At 42.4% G+C, this 16,621-nt stretch overlaps 2 protein-coding genes across 2 annotated transcripts in view; one reads left to right on the top strand and one right to left on the bottom strand.

Annotated features, from left to right (window-relative positions):
* Positions 1 to 13,740, bottom strand: part of NBN (nibrin) — a 54,029-nt gene extending 40,289 nt beyond the window's left edge. Inside the window, exons 1-4 of the mRNA XM_083187091.1 lie at positions 13,585 to 13,740; positions 10,701 to 10,834; positions 8,454 to 8,602; positions 7,352 to 7,511 (exon numbers count right to left, since the gene is read on the bottom strand). Coding sequence (XP_083043217.1) covers positions 7,352 to 7,511; positions 8,454 to 8,602; positions 10,701 to 10,834; positions 13,585 to 13,615 — 474 coding nt within the window. The 5' untranslated portion in view covers positions 13,616 to 13,740. The remainder of the gene's footprint in view (positions 1 to 7,351; positions 7,512 to 8,453; positions 8,603 to 10,700; positions 10,835 to 13,584) is intronic.
* A 2,128-nt stretch (positions 13,741 to 15,868) lies between these two features.
* The window catches only part of DECR1 (2,4-dienoyl-CoA reductase 1), a 48,587-nt gene continuing 47,834 nt past the window's right edge, over positions 15,869 to 16,621 (top strand). Inside the window, exon 1 of the mRNA XM_083187090.1 lies at positions 15,869 to 16,015. Coding sequence (XP_083043216.1) covers positions 15,944 to 16,015 — 72 coding nt within the window. The 5' untranslated portion in view covers positions 15,869 to 15,943. The remainder of the gene's footprint in view (positions 16,016 to 16,621) is intronic.

The raw sequence follows: 16,621 nt of genomic DNA, 5'->3' as shown, positions 1-16,621 counted from the left end.
GCTAAATTATTTAAAGTCAATGTAAAATGTGCTTTGATATTCCCAGCAAGGTTGAGGCTGTTTCTGGATGAGACCACGAAGGAATTCACTAATGTGAGGGAAGCGGAGAGATTTCTAAGCGAAAAAGTGGCCTCATTTGGGGACTTGACCTGTAACCTTGGAGATAGCGTTGTTTAAATGTGTAAATAAGAACGTCGTTAGTTAAGACCTGTGGAGGAGACAGGTTGAGTAAGAATTGGAAAAAGGAAATAAAAAGTCTGCTTGGAGAAATCCAGTAGGGGAGGGGATGTTTATGGAAATGTTCAATAGAATTATAGAAATAGGGACACCGAGTGAGGAGGGAGAAGGGATGTACCCCCAAAGAGAGAGAGAAAAAAAAAAAGAGGGGGTATATATAAAGTGTATTTCTATGTCAATATAGGAAAAGTGTTGCACAGGGATGGCGGGCCCTACATGCTAACACTTAAGAGGGGTCGCCTTTGCAGCCCAGAGCCATTAAGGGAGAAAAGCAAGGGGGACCTAAAAGGGTGGGCCCAGGACTGCAAAGGCACCCTAAAAGATATGTAGAAGAATTATGTATATATGAATGAAGATAATAAGGGGGGGTATTAGTATTTGACATTGAAAGTGTCAGGGTAACTCAAACGTATAGATAGATATAAACGAAGGAGAAAGAGCTGGGGCAGGCAAGGGGAGATCCCGGAAAATGAGAGTGAAAATATTTTAGTCAGTCAAAAGGCTGAAAGTGGGATAAGAGGAAGTCCAGAAGGAACAACAATGGTTCACGGGGGAAGTTTTGAACCCCTGATGATGTTTATGTTATTGTCTTCATATTCAAGAAATATGGTTCTATGTGTTTTTTGTGAATGTATGATAATTTTTTTTTGTAGAGTGTTGTGTCAAGTGTTATATGTAAGACCTATGGCCAAACCTGATAGATTTATCACCTAAAGTATCAAAATTAGTTTAAAATTAGGAACCCTGAATGTGGGAGGGATAAATACCCCTGCGAAGAGAAAAAAGATATTGATATACTTAAATAAAATACGTTTAGACGTAGTATTTTTGCAAGAGACACACCTCTTACCCCCGGAGATACTCAAATTAAACATAATGAAATGGAAAGTTATAGCATCAACATACTATACATCTAAGTCAAGAGGAGCAGTAATATTGGTGAGACAACCTCTAGATACCACAGTACCTGCAGTAGATGCCGACCCGCAGGGTAGATATATTATTGCAGATGTTACGATTGGAGGGGTAAGATATACCCTATGTAATTTACATGCGCCAAACTCAAAGGCAAAATAATTTTTTGTGCCATTAATGAACAAATTATATTCGTACCCTATGGATTCGATAGTAATGGGAGGGGACTATAATTTGGTAGCTTCCCCAACATTAGATAGAAATTTGCCATCGAAAAGAAGGAGCAAGGAGGGTAAAGGAATTATAGGATGGGTGATTCTAAAAATGCAAATGGTGGATACGTGGAGAGCATGTTTCCCAACAGAGCGGGAGTATACATGTCTCTCGCCAGCACATGGTACATTGTCTAGAATAGACTATTTATTGATATCGAAACAATTATTTTCTAGAGTAATTGACACTAACATAGAATCTATTTCGATATCCGACCATGCACTATGTTGGATAAAAATAGCTCAAAAAGCGGATAAAGGGCCGATTAGACAATGGTTTTTCCCATCTTACCTGTCAAACTCAATCAAATTCCGACAAGAGTTGGAGTCAATGTGGGAGGAATATACACAAAATAATATAGATATGGGGGAGAGGGATCCATTGATATTTTGGCAGGCGTCTAAATCAGTAATTAGAGGCCAATTGCAGTCGTACTGTAGGTCGAGGGAAAAGACCATGGAGAACACATATTTAGAGGCGCAAGAGGCATTAACTGAATCCTATCAAGAATATAAAAAAAAATCTCATCGAAACAAAATAGGATATCGTATCTAGATAGGAAAGCTATATTTGACAATGTATTGAAATCTCTAGAAGCTAAGTTCTCATTTCAAAGGGAGAGTGCAATTTATAGATATGGGAACAAAGCGAGTAAGCTGTTGTCAAATTTATTGAAGGGGAGATATACGAGTACCTCCATTACCGCCATTAAGAATAAAGATGATACCCTGGTAAAAAAGAATAAGGATATAGTACAGGTCTTTAGAGATTACCATTTGCAGTTATACTCCAAACAGGAAATAAACACTACCGCTAGAGACGAATTTTGGAATAATTTAAGAGTCCCCCAGGCGTCGGAAGCGCAAGCAGCAACATTGATGCTACCAATTTCGGAACAGGAGGTGCAAAGAACTATAGGATCGTTAAAATTAGGAAAGTCCCCAGGACCTGATGGGTTATCCAATGAATATTATAAAATTTTGGCCCCTAAAATTAGCAGTAAGTTGGCAAAAGTGTATAATTTAATATTAACAGGTAAAGCACTTCCACTATATTTCAACTCAGCCACTATTAAAGTTTCATTTAAACAGGGAAGAGACCTAGAACAACCTAGTTCATATAGGCCAATATCACTATTGAATACGGATTACAAAATATTAACAAAAATTATATCCGACAGACTTAAGGTAATTTTACCATCTATAATACATCAGGATCAGTCAGGATTTATCTGGGGACGACAGTCAGTGGTAAATATCAGAAAATTGTTGACGGTAATGGAATGGGTGAGATTACACCCGGGATCGGATATAAAAGCAGTGCTTTCTCTGGATGCAGAGAAAGCCTTTGATATGGTTACCTGGGAACACTTAACAGATACACTCGGGAGATTTGGGATGCCAGAGGATTTTGTGTCATTGTTAGCAAGATTATACACTATGCCAGGTACCCAGGTGGCCATTAACGGGTATGTATCTCAGCCCTTCAATATTGAAAGGGGCACGAGGCAGGGGTGCCCTTTATCACCCCTGCTATTTGCAATGGCATTGGAGCCTCTGGCTATCTCCCTGAGGAGTATGGATAGATATAGGGGGATCGAGGTGGGAGGCCTAGAGGCAAAATTGGCATTGTATGCAGATGATATGCTGCTTTTTGTTTCTAGACCATCGGACTCGATACCAAGTATAGTGGAAGCAATTGAGTCTTTTGGCTCATTTGCAGGATATAAAGTAAATTATAGTAAATCAGAACTTATGGTGCTGACAGGAGAGGCCTCAGATATGAAGCGGTATCCCTTAATGAACCAGTTCACGATTGTAAATAGCCACTTTAAATATCTGGGTGTATATATACCCGTGAAACTGGATGATATCTACTCAAAAAATATTACACCAGTGATAATGAGTATATCGAAACTTTTAAAGAACTGGGTGACATTACCATTATCACTAATGGGGAGAGCAGAGGTAATTAAGAGTGTGGCTTTTCCAAAATTGGCATATATCCTGCAAATGATACCATTAGGACTTAGTAAAACAGATACGAGAGTAGTAGATCGCATGTTCTCCTCCATTCTGTGGTCAGGAGGTAAACGTAAAGTGGCTTACAATAAATTACAGCTACCAAGAAAGGAAGGAGGGTTAAATATTCCAGATGTAGGGGCCTACTGTAGGGCAGTATGTTTTAGATATATCACAGATTGGCTTCAGAGGAGATCAGTTTTCACTCATCTTGAATTAGAGGAGGGTTTTTTTTCTCCGTATTCACCTACAGCATTGATCCACTCCCCGAAAAATGTGATACCCATAGATCTGCTTACCTCCATTATATTTAAAGAAACATATAAAGCCTGGGTAAGCACTAACAAACAAATAAAGAGGAATTTTACAAGGTCACAGTTTAATACAATATGGGGAAATCCACAATTTAAACCAGGGGTAGAAAATAGCAATTTTTTTAGATGAAAAGAGAAGGGTATCAGTGTAATTAGAGATGTATTTGATCCAGGAGGCAAGGTAATGTCATGTGTAGAGTTAAAAGAAAAATATAGGCTGGAACAAACGCAGTTTTATATGTACCTTCAGGTGAGGCATTATATTCAGACACAGAGAGTAGTGATGGAGGATGAGAAGGCTGTGGATCCTATCAAAAGATTAATGACGGTAATAAGCTCAGTGAGATACCGCTTGGCCTTGTATTACGATATATTACAAAATACTAAACTCAAAGAAAAGTGGAAAGGAGCGATTAGCAGATGGCAGGGGGATACACCAGATATGCCTAATTGGGAATTAGTATTGAAAAAGTGTATCTTCACATACAGGTTGAGTATCCCGTATCCGAGTATCCGTTATCCGAATTATTCCGAAAACCATACATTCCAGAAAGTGAAAAAAAAAAATATTTTTTTTGCTAAAAACTCACTGGGGACATCTGTAACAGCATCACTGGGGACATGATATGTAACTGGCACTATATATGTGCAAGACAATGATTGCTTGGCATTCAAATTCAATATCGGAGATAGTACACAAATTTTGTTTCATGTTTTGAAACCTTGTTTTTTGAACAAATAAAATATATTTGTGTGTATTTTATGTGGTAATAAAATATATTTGTGTGTATTTTATGTGTTTATACAGCATACATGCAAGATACTTCAAAATACATAATTTAAATATTAAAATATTCCGAAATACGGAATAATCCGTTATCCAAAATTCTCCTGGTCCCGAGCATTTTGGATACGGGATACTCAACCTGTATAAATGTTTATACTCAGTATTATTGCAAGAGGTATTTTTTAAAATGTTATCGAGAGCATATATTTCACCAGCACGAAGAGCCCATATGATTTCGGGGGAATCCGATCGGTGTGTTAAATGCAGCAAAGTTTCAGCCTCCTTTTTTCATAATTTTTGGGGCTGTGGAAAAATAGCAGTATTTTGGAATAAGGTGATAAACTATATAAATAGAGTGTTCTCCCTAAAACTAGTGAAAAAACCCAAAAATATGTATGTTGTTTTACATAGAAGAGGGGGAATTGGGCCCTAGGAGTAGAAAGATAATGCCGGCATTAATAGTAATATTGGGAGTAGCGAATAAACTTATTTTACACCACTGGATTAAGCAGACAGCTCCATCCATATCAGAATTGGAAACTATGGTGTTGAAAATCATTTATATGGAAAGAAGAGCTACTCTACCGGATATCGAGACAGGCATTACTAGGTTTTATAAAAAAAATGGAGACTTTATATTGAATCATTGCCCACGGAGATAAGGGAAAATGTGATGAATTTATTTGACAATACGACATGGTCAATAAGGAGGCAAAATGTGGCAAATTAGAGGAAGAGATGAAAAGGTTCAGAATTAAATTTAGAATAAAGGGATACTAGTAGGTGAAGTTTAAAATATTTAGGAGGACATTGATAGTTTGGCAAGGTTGTGCTATGTAAAATATCTACCCCATCTTTGTGTGTTAATACAGATGGGGTTATTTTTCTTTCTTTTCTGTTTTGTTTCTGATTCTACGTATTGTAATATATTGGGATTTTCTATTGACTGGCTGTTAAAGAATAACAGAAACAGAAATAAGGGTGAAGGATGCATAGGAATAAAGTGAAAATAAGCATTTTGTGAACAACAGGAGGTATAATAATGTGGGGATAAGGGGTAATAATAAGGAAAAGGGGAGGAGGGGAAGGGAAAGAAAAGGGGAAAAAGTAATATTCTTTTTTTTTTTTTCTATTCACAGAGGGCCCATCATGAAATACACTGGTTTTTATTTTTTTTCTCCACAAGAGTTAGTCACAGAAATCCAACACATATATCACTAAGTAATATAGTAAAAATTTAAATAGTTATACACTTAGGCTCCATATTAAGTAGAAACACAAAAGGAAAGGGAAGGGGAGGGGAGGGAGGGGAAAAGGGAAGAAGGGGATGATCACAGAACACGGTACACATTAATAACACAGTACACCCTCATCCCCATAGAAAATATTTCCTGAGGTTCAATATGAGTATATGTTTTGATCAAGTGTTATTGGAGAATTGTAATCCATACACCCAGTATAAGATAATTTATAATCTGTATGTATGATTTATTTTGAGTTCTTATGTTTGTCTATATGTCTATGTATTTTTGATGGAAAAATAAAAAGAAATTATAAAAAAAAAAAAAAAAGGGTTTAAGTAGCTTAGTCCACCATTATTAGTGCCCAGGCTGCAGACCCCTGTTCAGTCCTTACAGGTCAGGTTTGTGGATCTCAGGTACAAGGTTAATGGGATTGGGAGTTGGCAGGGCAAATATCAGTTACATTGCAGATCTATTGTATGGGAGCACTACCTCCTAGTATATCACAATACTCAGGCCCTTATTCAGATCGGTGCGGATATTCCCGCATTCTTACGGAGCGGTCCGCACGCCACGGTGTTTTGCCGCATGCGGCCATCGTCCGTAGAAACGCCCACGTGTCCTCCGCATTCGGACGGACTCACTCTTTAAGAACAGGGCGTGTTTACGGACGACATACAAACCATGCGTGTGCGGGAGAAACACTCAGATTCTGCACGGTATTACAGAGTATTACAGAGTATGCTCGGAAATACCGCATCCGAACGGGAGCCAAGCGGTGCTACCGCCCGTAAGCGGAGTATTTACGCCAAACAACCCACTATGAAGTATCTTCTGCAATACATCACATGACCCACTTATTCAACTACCTATCCTCATAAAAAACAGCTTATTTGGAATTGGAATCAATTAGATGCCAATATATCCTTACAAGCATGCCTAACACATGCATTGCACACATTAACCCTTACAGCAATTGAAGTGCAATGGTTTCAATTAAAGCACTGACAAGCGTCCTATTAGTGAGTAATGAGTAAAGGAGTAGATTCTATTGGGTTCAGGTGTTAATGGTTGTAGTCATTAGGCGTACGTTCGCCTACCGCATGAACGAGTGGTGTCCGCAAAGCAATAGTACACTTGTGGACACCGCACATTTCTGCCCTTTTTGATCGCGTGCATTCGGAGTGGTTTCCGAATGTACGCCCCCCAACATAAGTGTACTCCCCCGTGTCCGCCCATGTTTCCGCCCCGTTTTGCCCACTTTGAAACTACGCCCATGTGTCATTCCGCATGACGCCCATAATACGCCCCTATTTCCCGACTGATAGCGGTGAACAGTTTTGGACGGGATTTGGCCGAACTGGTACCGAGTCAAGGCGTGGCACATGCGCGTAGCGTTCTCCACGCATGCGCAGACGCCGTAAAGACGCGATCCGAAAGTATGCGGTAAAGTCCGCGTCAATCAGAATAAGGGCCTCAGTGATAATTGGTGCAGAGCAGGACCTGACTACATCACACACAGAGACAGAAATATAGGGATAAATGACATACTGGGTCACCTACCTTAATAGTGACTTTAAGAGAGGTCATAACCAGATGCGTACATTTCTCTGTCCAGTTATTCACAACATGACCACCTAATGCTAGCACGGCCTGGGACAGAGAATTCTTCTCCGAGGCATTGAGGCACGAGGAACAGGCAACTAATGGCTCATACAATACCCTTGGGGGAAGAAAAGAAGAGTTACACGCAACAAATTACAAACACAGCACTGCAATGTAAGCTACATAATACATAATGTAGCCTGACGTCTGATGAACTAGATCTCCAAGATAAAGGCCAAGTGTAGATGATAACAGCCATGGCTGTGTGTACTTCTATGGAGTGCATCATAAATGACTTGTTTCTCCTATGAGGAGTGCTGTCTTTGATCCGTCTACTGGAGTGTCACACAAGTTGCGATATGCATGGATATTGCAGATTTCAGCACAGTGTGCATATGCCATTGAAAGACACTGACTTCTGCGCATCAGCCAGACTAGGAGTACAGACAGAGTTCGCTAGTGCAAACGGCTTCATCTGTCCATCGTGGATCACTCTAGGGTTTGCTGCGGGCCATGCCACGTTAGTCCCAGCAGCAAAGAGACGTTAAATAAATTCCTGGTGGTCTAGCAGTTTCCCAGCATGAGCTGAGTACCGCTGCCAACTCATTGGTGCCCGGTTCTCCAGGCCCGGAATACCCTACTATTCCCAGCATCTGCCGTAGGCCGCCTGAAAAATCCAACTGTTGCCAAGGAAAAGATGCTAAAAAGAATTCAGTATTACCAGCACATAACAGATGGGTGGACGGCTTTCCATAGCGCCCTACTATGGAAAGTCATCCACCCCGAGGAAAAATAAATAAATGAATCCCTTAGACGGGCAAACATTGCTCAGTGTATATGCACTGAGCGATTTTAAGCCCAGCAATTTTCCCCATCATCGCTGACCAAGATTGTCCTGTGTGTATGGACCTTTAGACTACATGTGTGTGCCACTCATATAGTGACTAATAGAACCGCATGATGATCAAAATAACAACTAATAATAACATGATGTGTGGCAGGTAAGTGATCACCTATTAGAAGAGAGATAATAACATAATGGTAACGAAGAACCGCTTACCTGTACTTGCTATTGTAGACACCAAATGTCACCTTGTCCCCAGATTTCAGCGTCCTAGGAACAGCATTCTCCATCTTCTCTCCGTTAATAAAAGTGCCATATTTTGAGGAGTCTTTAATAGTTAGAACGGGAATCACATCTGGCCGCCCCTGAATGAATAGACAGCAGCACATGTAAATCCTATGAAGCCTGGATTATTACATACCCTACCGCACAGTATACAGCAGAGATATGGACCGGTGTGTCCCAGGCAGTGTCCTACCATGGAGTACCACATTGTTCTTGATCACAGAGGTTTCCTGACCCAAGTATGTAAGTTGTGGCTTGTGTACAGTGTGGTATAGTTATGTCACAGGACCATCCTTTTAGATCTCCCAAAATCATGAATTGCTGGAAAAGCCAGAGAGAGAGACCATATTCTATCGCTGCTGCCATCTACACCAGGGGACAGGCCATTCCATTTACCCAGTAACAGCAATCTTCAAGAGCTTTGGATTTTATTATGTTCCATTCCATCCTCTATAGTTAAGAGGATAAAACAAATGTACAGTTCCAGACTACGATGAAACGTGGTGCTGGGAAAACAAAATTCCACTGTCTATTATTATAGACAATACATTAGTGACCTCCAAGACCTTACGGGTTTGAAGCTCCGCACTTACTAAATGGTTTAAACACCATCATCCATTGACCAGCAACTCACTACCCTGAAGTGAAAAGGAGACCAAGGTCCTGAACTAAAATAACCAATGTACATCTCTTCTCTTATCTCATAATATCTCTCAAGCCAACCTCTTCGCTGTTCATAAGATCCGCTTCCCTTATCCACACTCTTTCTTCGGGCTGCATCTACTCGGTGGAATTCCCTCCCACATGCAATAAGAGTCTCCTTTAGTCTTTAAAGGGGGGTATCCAATCCAGAATTCCGACTGTCGGGTGTCAGAAAATCCATAAATTATCGGAAAGGCCGCGGATTGTCGTTTCCGACAAAACATATCGGATCGTACACACTTCGATGCGGTCATTAACGGTAGCATTAAATAGGTGAGTTCCAATATTTCCCGGGACACAGATTTTATAAACCCCCTAAACCTTCAAGCGTTCCTGGAAAATTCCCCTCTTCGGGCAGCTTATCAGATTCCAGAACTGCCCTCATAACCTTCAGAAACCCGTCCTATCCAATTACATCCCCACTGCACAGTCCACACGTAACCTCACTTATTTTCTCTCTTCTCACTTTGAGAGTCTCCTGACCCCAACCCAACATTGCTGTGTGACCGTAATATACAGTCCTCAAAGAACCTTTGCAATCTGGTGGACCATTATGCAATAGATAACACAAATCCTTGGGTATCAATGCCTATTTCCCTATAGGCTTACGAGCACGGCCTTCCTACCATTTTTTCTGCCTGTTCGTACACAGGGGGTTATTCTAGTTCACTCTTTCTGACAAATTCCTTCTTAGATGGACAAAACCATGTGCACTGCAGGGGGGAAGATGTAACTTGTGCAGAGAGAGTTAGATTTGGGTGGGGTTTTACTTCAAAGTGAGATCTTTATTGCAGTGTAAAAATAAAGCAGCCAGTATTTACCCTGCACAGAAACAAAACAACTCACCCAACTCTAATTCTCTCTGCACATTTTACATCTGCCCCCCTGCAGTGCACATAGTTTTGTCCATCTAAGAAGGATTTTGTCAGAAAGAGTGAACTAGAATAAGGCCCTCAGTTTGGTTCTATCGCTAATTCCAATTGTAAAGCACAATGGAATATGCTGCCAAACATAGAAAACGTAATAAATAAATAATACATTAATTGCTGGCCACAACTGACAGGATTTCGACATGGGCTCTGGGCTTCCCCGTGCGCATCGGCAGCAGGCTGTTCTAGCAGGGCGCTGCTAGGGGGGCGGGGCAAATTTTGCCCTTTAAAAAAAAAAAAAAAAAAAAAAAATCGGGCAGGGTGCAGCACTCCAATAAAACAGCCTAGCGGGAACACTAATACCCAGTCAGGGGTTAAAGTATTCCTATGTTAGCATTTTACAGTACCCTGGGATATTCAGGGCAGGGAGAGTGATACAAGGAGAACAAAAGCGAACATCATTTATTAATGAAACAAACAAACTACGCTCAATGACAGAATGTAAATCTGCAGCCTGGAGCTCGGAGTCCCAATGCCTGACTCATCACGTTATACCCAGCTGTCATACAACCCCACACGCCTCTGTGTTCCCATCACTATAACTCACCAAGCTGGCGACAGAGTGGCTCACAGTAAACGTGGCATGGATTCTGCTAATGGACTGATCATCTTCAATCAAAATTGTGCAGTTCTTGCGCCCCACAACGTAGCCGACATCGGTGAGAAAGCTATAACGCGGTCCTGTAAATCAGAAGACAACATCATTTATCAAAGAACAAAGGCACTTAAAGAAATATGGAGGAACATTTGCATAAGTAGCTCTGTAACTATAGCAACCAGAGATTTCATTCTCTGATTTATACCGGACAAATATTGGAATCTAATGTGTTGCTAGGGGTAACGGCCAATTACTTTTCCTGCATAACGGTTTCCTGAAATGTCTGTCATCGTGTTTCCCCATAAGAAAATAACTAAACACACAGTTATAGGGTTTAAGAAATATCAGATATGGAAAAATAAAGCGCTGATAATCGGGATTTATATTCATTTTGATTATTTATCATGGGGTTTACGCTGCTGCACCTTCATCTCAGTAGAAGTAGATACGCGAGGACGCCTGCAAAAGGTACTGGAGGAGGCGGGATGGGCCAGGTCTCTTCATCCCCTTAGCTCCGCCCCAATATCCCACCCCCCACCCCCCACACACACACACCTCATTATTATGCCATTTTTCAGGACGCTGCTGCGGCAGCCTGCCAGAATCTACGCTGCTGGGTCTGGCCTCCGGCAGCGTTCTGATCAGGCAGGGTGTACTACTACACTGTGTAGGCTGGCAGGGCAGCGAATTCTGTCTTAGATGGATTGCAACTCTGCTGATGAGAGGACGGATGCTGAGAGGCAGATAACAAGTCACTGTGACTGGAGCCGGAGGGACATTGGGCAGGCTGCAGAGGGGTGGTGGGACACTGGGCGGGCTGCAGAGGCGGAGCTGTAGTAAGGAAGGCCAGCTGCAGTGCTTAATGCAGCCTGAACCAGCCTGTCTGCTGTTTAGGAGGGGGGGGGCCTGCCTGAGTCATGAGCATATGTGAACGCTCACCGTTTCATGGACGTTCCCATGAAAACATAGGCGTACACATGCTAATGTGTCCATGATGCACGTGCTGGGGGCGGACAGCTGACATAACCGGGTGTCAGCTGCCCGCCCAATTCCCTTCAATTCTACACGCATATGTAAGGGTGGTCTGGACCATCGAAAGATGAGGAGGTTCCCACTGGAATGCGAATGTATGTTCATGTAGAACATCCGTTTGAAAACCTTTGCGAACGCATCCCGTGTGCGAATGGGTGGCGCTGGGTAACCATTCACAAGGCGGGGTCAGAGTGACTCGCAAGGTTTTCCTCTTTCTTTTTTTTTTTTTTTTTAAAAAAGGTGGTTTTTCATCCTTTACTATCCAAATGGGCATACAGTGGGAATATAAGTGTGCCAGGGGACGCTTTGACATATATCAACATAGACACCAACATATACCTACCATTTATACCATAACCCTCTCTGAGGCAGTACTGAAAACATTTGTGCCAATGGTGGAGATGAAAGGAAAGTGTAGTCCTACAGGTGCTGCCAGCCAGTCTACCACCCACAGAGCATATGCGCAAGGCACCGCTAGTACTACCCCATTCCTATTTATTTTGAAGATCCATGTACAATCAACATTCCTACACTAATACCCCTTTCAGACAGAAAAGTCTGAAAATCCCAGCAAATACACGTGTCAATTTGCCAGGAGCAGCCTGACCCCCCTTCACACAGAAGAACAAATTACCGGGTTGAAAATTTCTACCCGGTAGTCATAAATCCCGTGTCCTCGACCCTAGTCAATTCCCGGGTCGGAGACACGGGATTTACGACACGGGTGTGCCCTTTCACACAGAAAAAGGACCTGTGTATTTAATGAAATTCCCGGGTGGAACTGCTTCACCCGGGTATTTCATTTTCTGTGTGAAAGGGGAATTACTAATAGAGAGTTTGTCATATAAGGGATGGCCACTGAAAATGGATGGTTGGCAACCACTGTTGGTCCCAATCTGATGGAAATTATTTTTCCACGTGCAAGAAACTCCATCTTCTACTGCGCAGTCTAGTATTCAGATGGTTGACAGACAGCAAACCCTCAAACTGTACCTTTTGACCTGTACAGTACCATTATTAAAGGCCTGTAACAGCCAAAAAAAGGCTTTGTGCTGGGTTTCTGGTTCCCTGTGGCCACACCCCTTTCTGAATTTCTGCCCTTCAGATGTTGGAGGGTTTGAGACAGTGTCTAGGTCGAAAACATATTGTCAACATGGTCAAAAAGTCGACACAAGCAATAGGTTGACAGGAGTTATTTGAGATTTCTTATCCCTTTTTAGAACTTTTGCATACACGTGGATTCTATAAGGAACAGCAAAGTGTGCCAAGTACAGCTATGCGAGGACAAGAGGTACATTAATTGGGGTGTGCATGTGCTCAGGTGTCGACACAGAAACAAAAAACCTGTAAAAAATCTCATGTCGACCTTTCATGTTATAGAATGCAAGTTCTAATGGCAACATCGCTGACATTATTAGATGGACACCCCTATGCCATATGCATTATATGTCTAATTATAGCAACAGCTGCCCCGCCCCCTAGTAAAACACACACAAAGTAATTAACACATAAATAAAAAATATATATATATAATTCACATAATACTATAAATCAAAAAGTGATGGAAGCTGGAGACAAATAGAAGTGTTGATTTGGACTATGCATTTGTAAACCAGACTTCCTAAATGAACGAATAAAACACCGCACAAGGCTGCAAGAATAAGGGATTAAATGTAAATATTACATTGCAGAATGAGACAGTTGTGATCCCAAGTGTATATGTGCAACTGGGATCACACCCCGGGTATGGCACAGATCCTGCCTGCTCTATGTGACCACATAACATATGGCTGGCTGTTACCTCCTGCACTTTCCTGCTCCAGCGCCCACATTGCTGCAGCTGTGCTGTATTACTTGTAGCTGGAGTCCATACTGTAGCGTACACACAGGCGCCTAGTCATGACATCATCACAGTCTCCACACCATTACCTTCCAAAGGAGACATATCTCCATCTTGTGGCAACAGTGGTGTACTGCAAGAAACTTGTCACTGAAACTGTTGAGATTTATAAAAACTTTTTGGGTTTGCTTGTTTTCCCCGCTGATTCTGCTATTTTAGCTCACTGTTCCATATAGGGCCAGATGATCCTGAATTGAAAGTATAGTAAAGAAAGCACACCACTTGTCTTGCAAATTGCATTAGTAGATCGGAAAACTTTACTTATCCCATGCTTCAGGATAGTTACACAAGGCATTAAAAACCTGAAATAAGCAGTTCCCCAATCTGTGTCAGACTGCAAACACTCAGGAGCAGGGTCTTCTTTCCTCACATGCTTTTCCTTCCTTTACTTATACCATTGGGATGCAATCTGGGTGTCGACACTGGAATACTGACAGCTGGCATCCACAACACAAGTATGCCGGAGTGGGTTAGGGTCAGGCCGAGGAATGGGGGTTTAGGTTTAGGCACGGGGTGGAGGGTAGGGGCCTAAGCTGTCTGAGGGGGATTAGGTTACAAAGAGGGGTTTTTGGTTTAGGCACTTTTAAGGGGTTGTTAGGGTTAGGCTGCTGGGGTTACATAGAAACAGAATTTGACGGCAGATAAGAACCATTTGGCCCATCTAGTCTGCCCCTTTTTTTACCCTTCAGATAATCTCAACCCTTTTTAATCCTTATTTCTTTGTAAGGATAAGTGGCAGGGTACAGGGTTAGGGTTAAGCTGCCCGGGGGGAGGGGGGACAGTTAGGCTGCAAGCAGAGGTGTAGGGGGACAGAATTAGGTTACTCACACAGTCCTTGACAGGTTTCTCTGTATTGGGATGCTGGGTCAGTCGTTTGATTGTCGGCATACCCACAGTGGGACATCATATGTATCCCATGGGTATGGTAAAACTCTCCGACAATGGAATTCGAGCCCGACAGCCCCTTGCGGACTCACCACCCTGCAGACTCGGTTATGGGTAAAAAACGGAACCAGACAGTACCCTGGAACGCCGGACCAGACAGGTACCATTCATAAACATGCCATTCTGGAGTTTGTAGTGTCCGGTGCATTGTGGTGGGTGTCTCATCCAGTGGGGCTGCCTGTGACACCTGTCATCAGGGAGAGGTGGAGAATACAGCCTCTCTGCATGGTCCAGGGATATAATAACAATTGTAACAGTCTGGACCATACAAGGAGGCTGTAATGTCCCCTTCCCTATGTCCCTGGTGAAAGCTGTCACAGGCACCCAGTCTGGACGGGATACCCCTCGGACAGCCACCCCATGGACCGGACACTACAAGCAGCAGAACAGTTTGATAGTCCGTTCCGGCATTCAGGGGTCTGGTCCAGTTCCAGTTTTCACTTAGTCCCTGCAGACTCGGTGGCGAGCTATGGGGGGGGGGGGGGGTTTGAACCCCCACGAGGGAAAATAGCCCATGAAACTTGGGATTCCGACTGTCGGAGAAGCAACCATCGGAATCCTGACTGTCGGTGAGTCATCCAGCACCCGTATCCAATACCATCATCTTCTCCTCATTGCCAAGCCAACAGTGGCACTGACTGAACCTTTGGAGTCAGCCAGCACTGCTGCTGCAGGTATTATGACTGTAGAACAGCAATGGTAATAATACAGCTTACACGCTGCCATATTTTGCACTGTAAAGGTGCCCATACACTAGTAAGATTTATCTTCAGATCTGGCTGGTTGGAACAAAAACATGGTTATGGATGAGTGACAGTTTGGCAGTTTTCCAGCATTTCGAAGCAAATGGTCAACTGTCATTTGCTCTCATCCATTACCATGTTTTTGTTCTGACCAGACAGATCTGCAGATAAATCTACGTGTGTATGGCCACCTTAAGTCGTTTGCACTTGCGTAGTCAGTATAGCACTGCGGTTTCTTACTGGCATAATATAAAGTATATTAATTTTAAAGAATGGGGTATTTCTTTCTCCTGCATTATTTATACTGCAGCTTAGCAGCAACTAACACATTTTAATTCAGAGGCATCAGTCACCCAATCTATGGCTCTCCAGCTGCTGTAGAACTATAAATCCCAACATTTTGGGTTATAGATATGATAATGACATCATACAGTTTACTTTACTGCACTAGTAGACCCAGTGTCACGTGACTCGGGCATGATGGGACGGTGCCTGCGACTTGTAAGCTGTCAGTGTGGATAATAAAGTTGCGGGAGACTGAATTGGCTCATCTGATTAGGTACTAAGGGCAGATGGCCGCGTTAATATCAGCGGTTGGGCGCCAGGCCGTGCTCAGGACAAGAGGAGCTGCGGGCAGCCACAGGGTAAGTCCTCTGATCACCATTACCCGGTTTGGGCTTGTGGATTTGTCACCGTTCGTAGTAGGAAATCGCGGTGGCGGCGCCGGCGCCGGCGCTATAATACTACTCCACAGCTAATGAAGCTTAGCATGTGTTCTTACACACGTGGCCAATGCCTGTCCAATAGCTGAGGCGGAAGCGTTGTACTGTGAAGTGTAAGTTGCCATATTTGGTAAGGGCAAAAGGTTTCTTTTACCCTTATGTCAATTGAATGTACAAAAGTAATTAATAGGAAAAATATATTTGCTGCTGGTGCAAAAAGCTGTCATATTTACCAAGTGATCATATTAACGCTAATTTGTAACATTTATTGCACAACAATGGAATCTGCATATTTTGAGTCAAAGCTGCTTTACACAATGTGGTCTATAAATCTCTTTTGACACAGATGTTTCCTTCTCCTGCATGTTCAAATAGACTGACCTGTTAGATGTGCAATATCCCCTATAATAGTCAGCTGACTGGGTTCTCTGCAACAAGATATAACTTATTTGTGGCCTACTCTCCAAAGTTTCCAAGGACAGTACAAGGGTTAAAGTCTGTCCCTGGAATTTTCTCTTTGCTTTATAA

The sequence above is a fragment of the Crinia signifera genome, chromosome 5 (assembly GCF_055691185.1).
Source record: "Crinia signifera chromosome 5, ASM5569118v1, whole genome shotgun sequence".
NCBI classification, from domain to species: Eukaryota; Metazoa; Chordata; class Amphibia; order Anura; family Myobatrachidae; genus Crinia; species Crinia signifera.
Note: the sequence above shows the minus strand (reverse complement) of the source record. Positions and strands in the feature narration are given on the sequence as shown.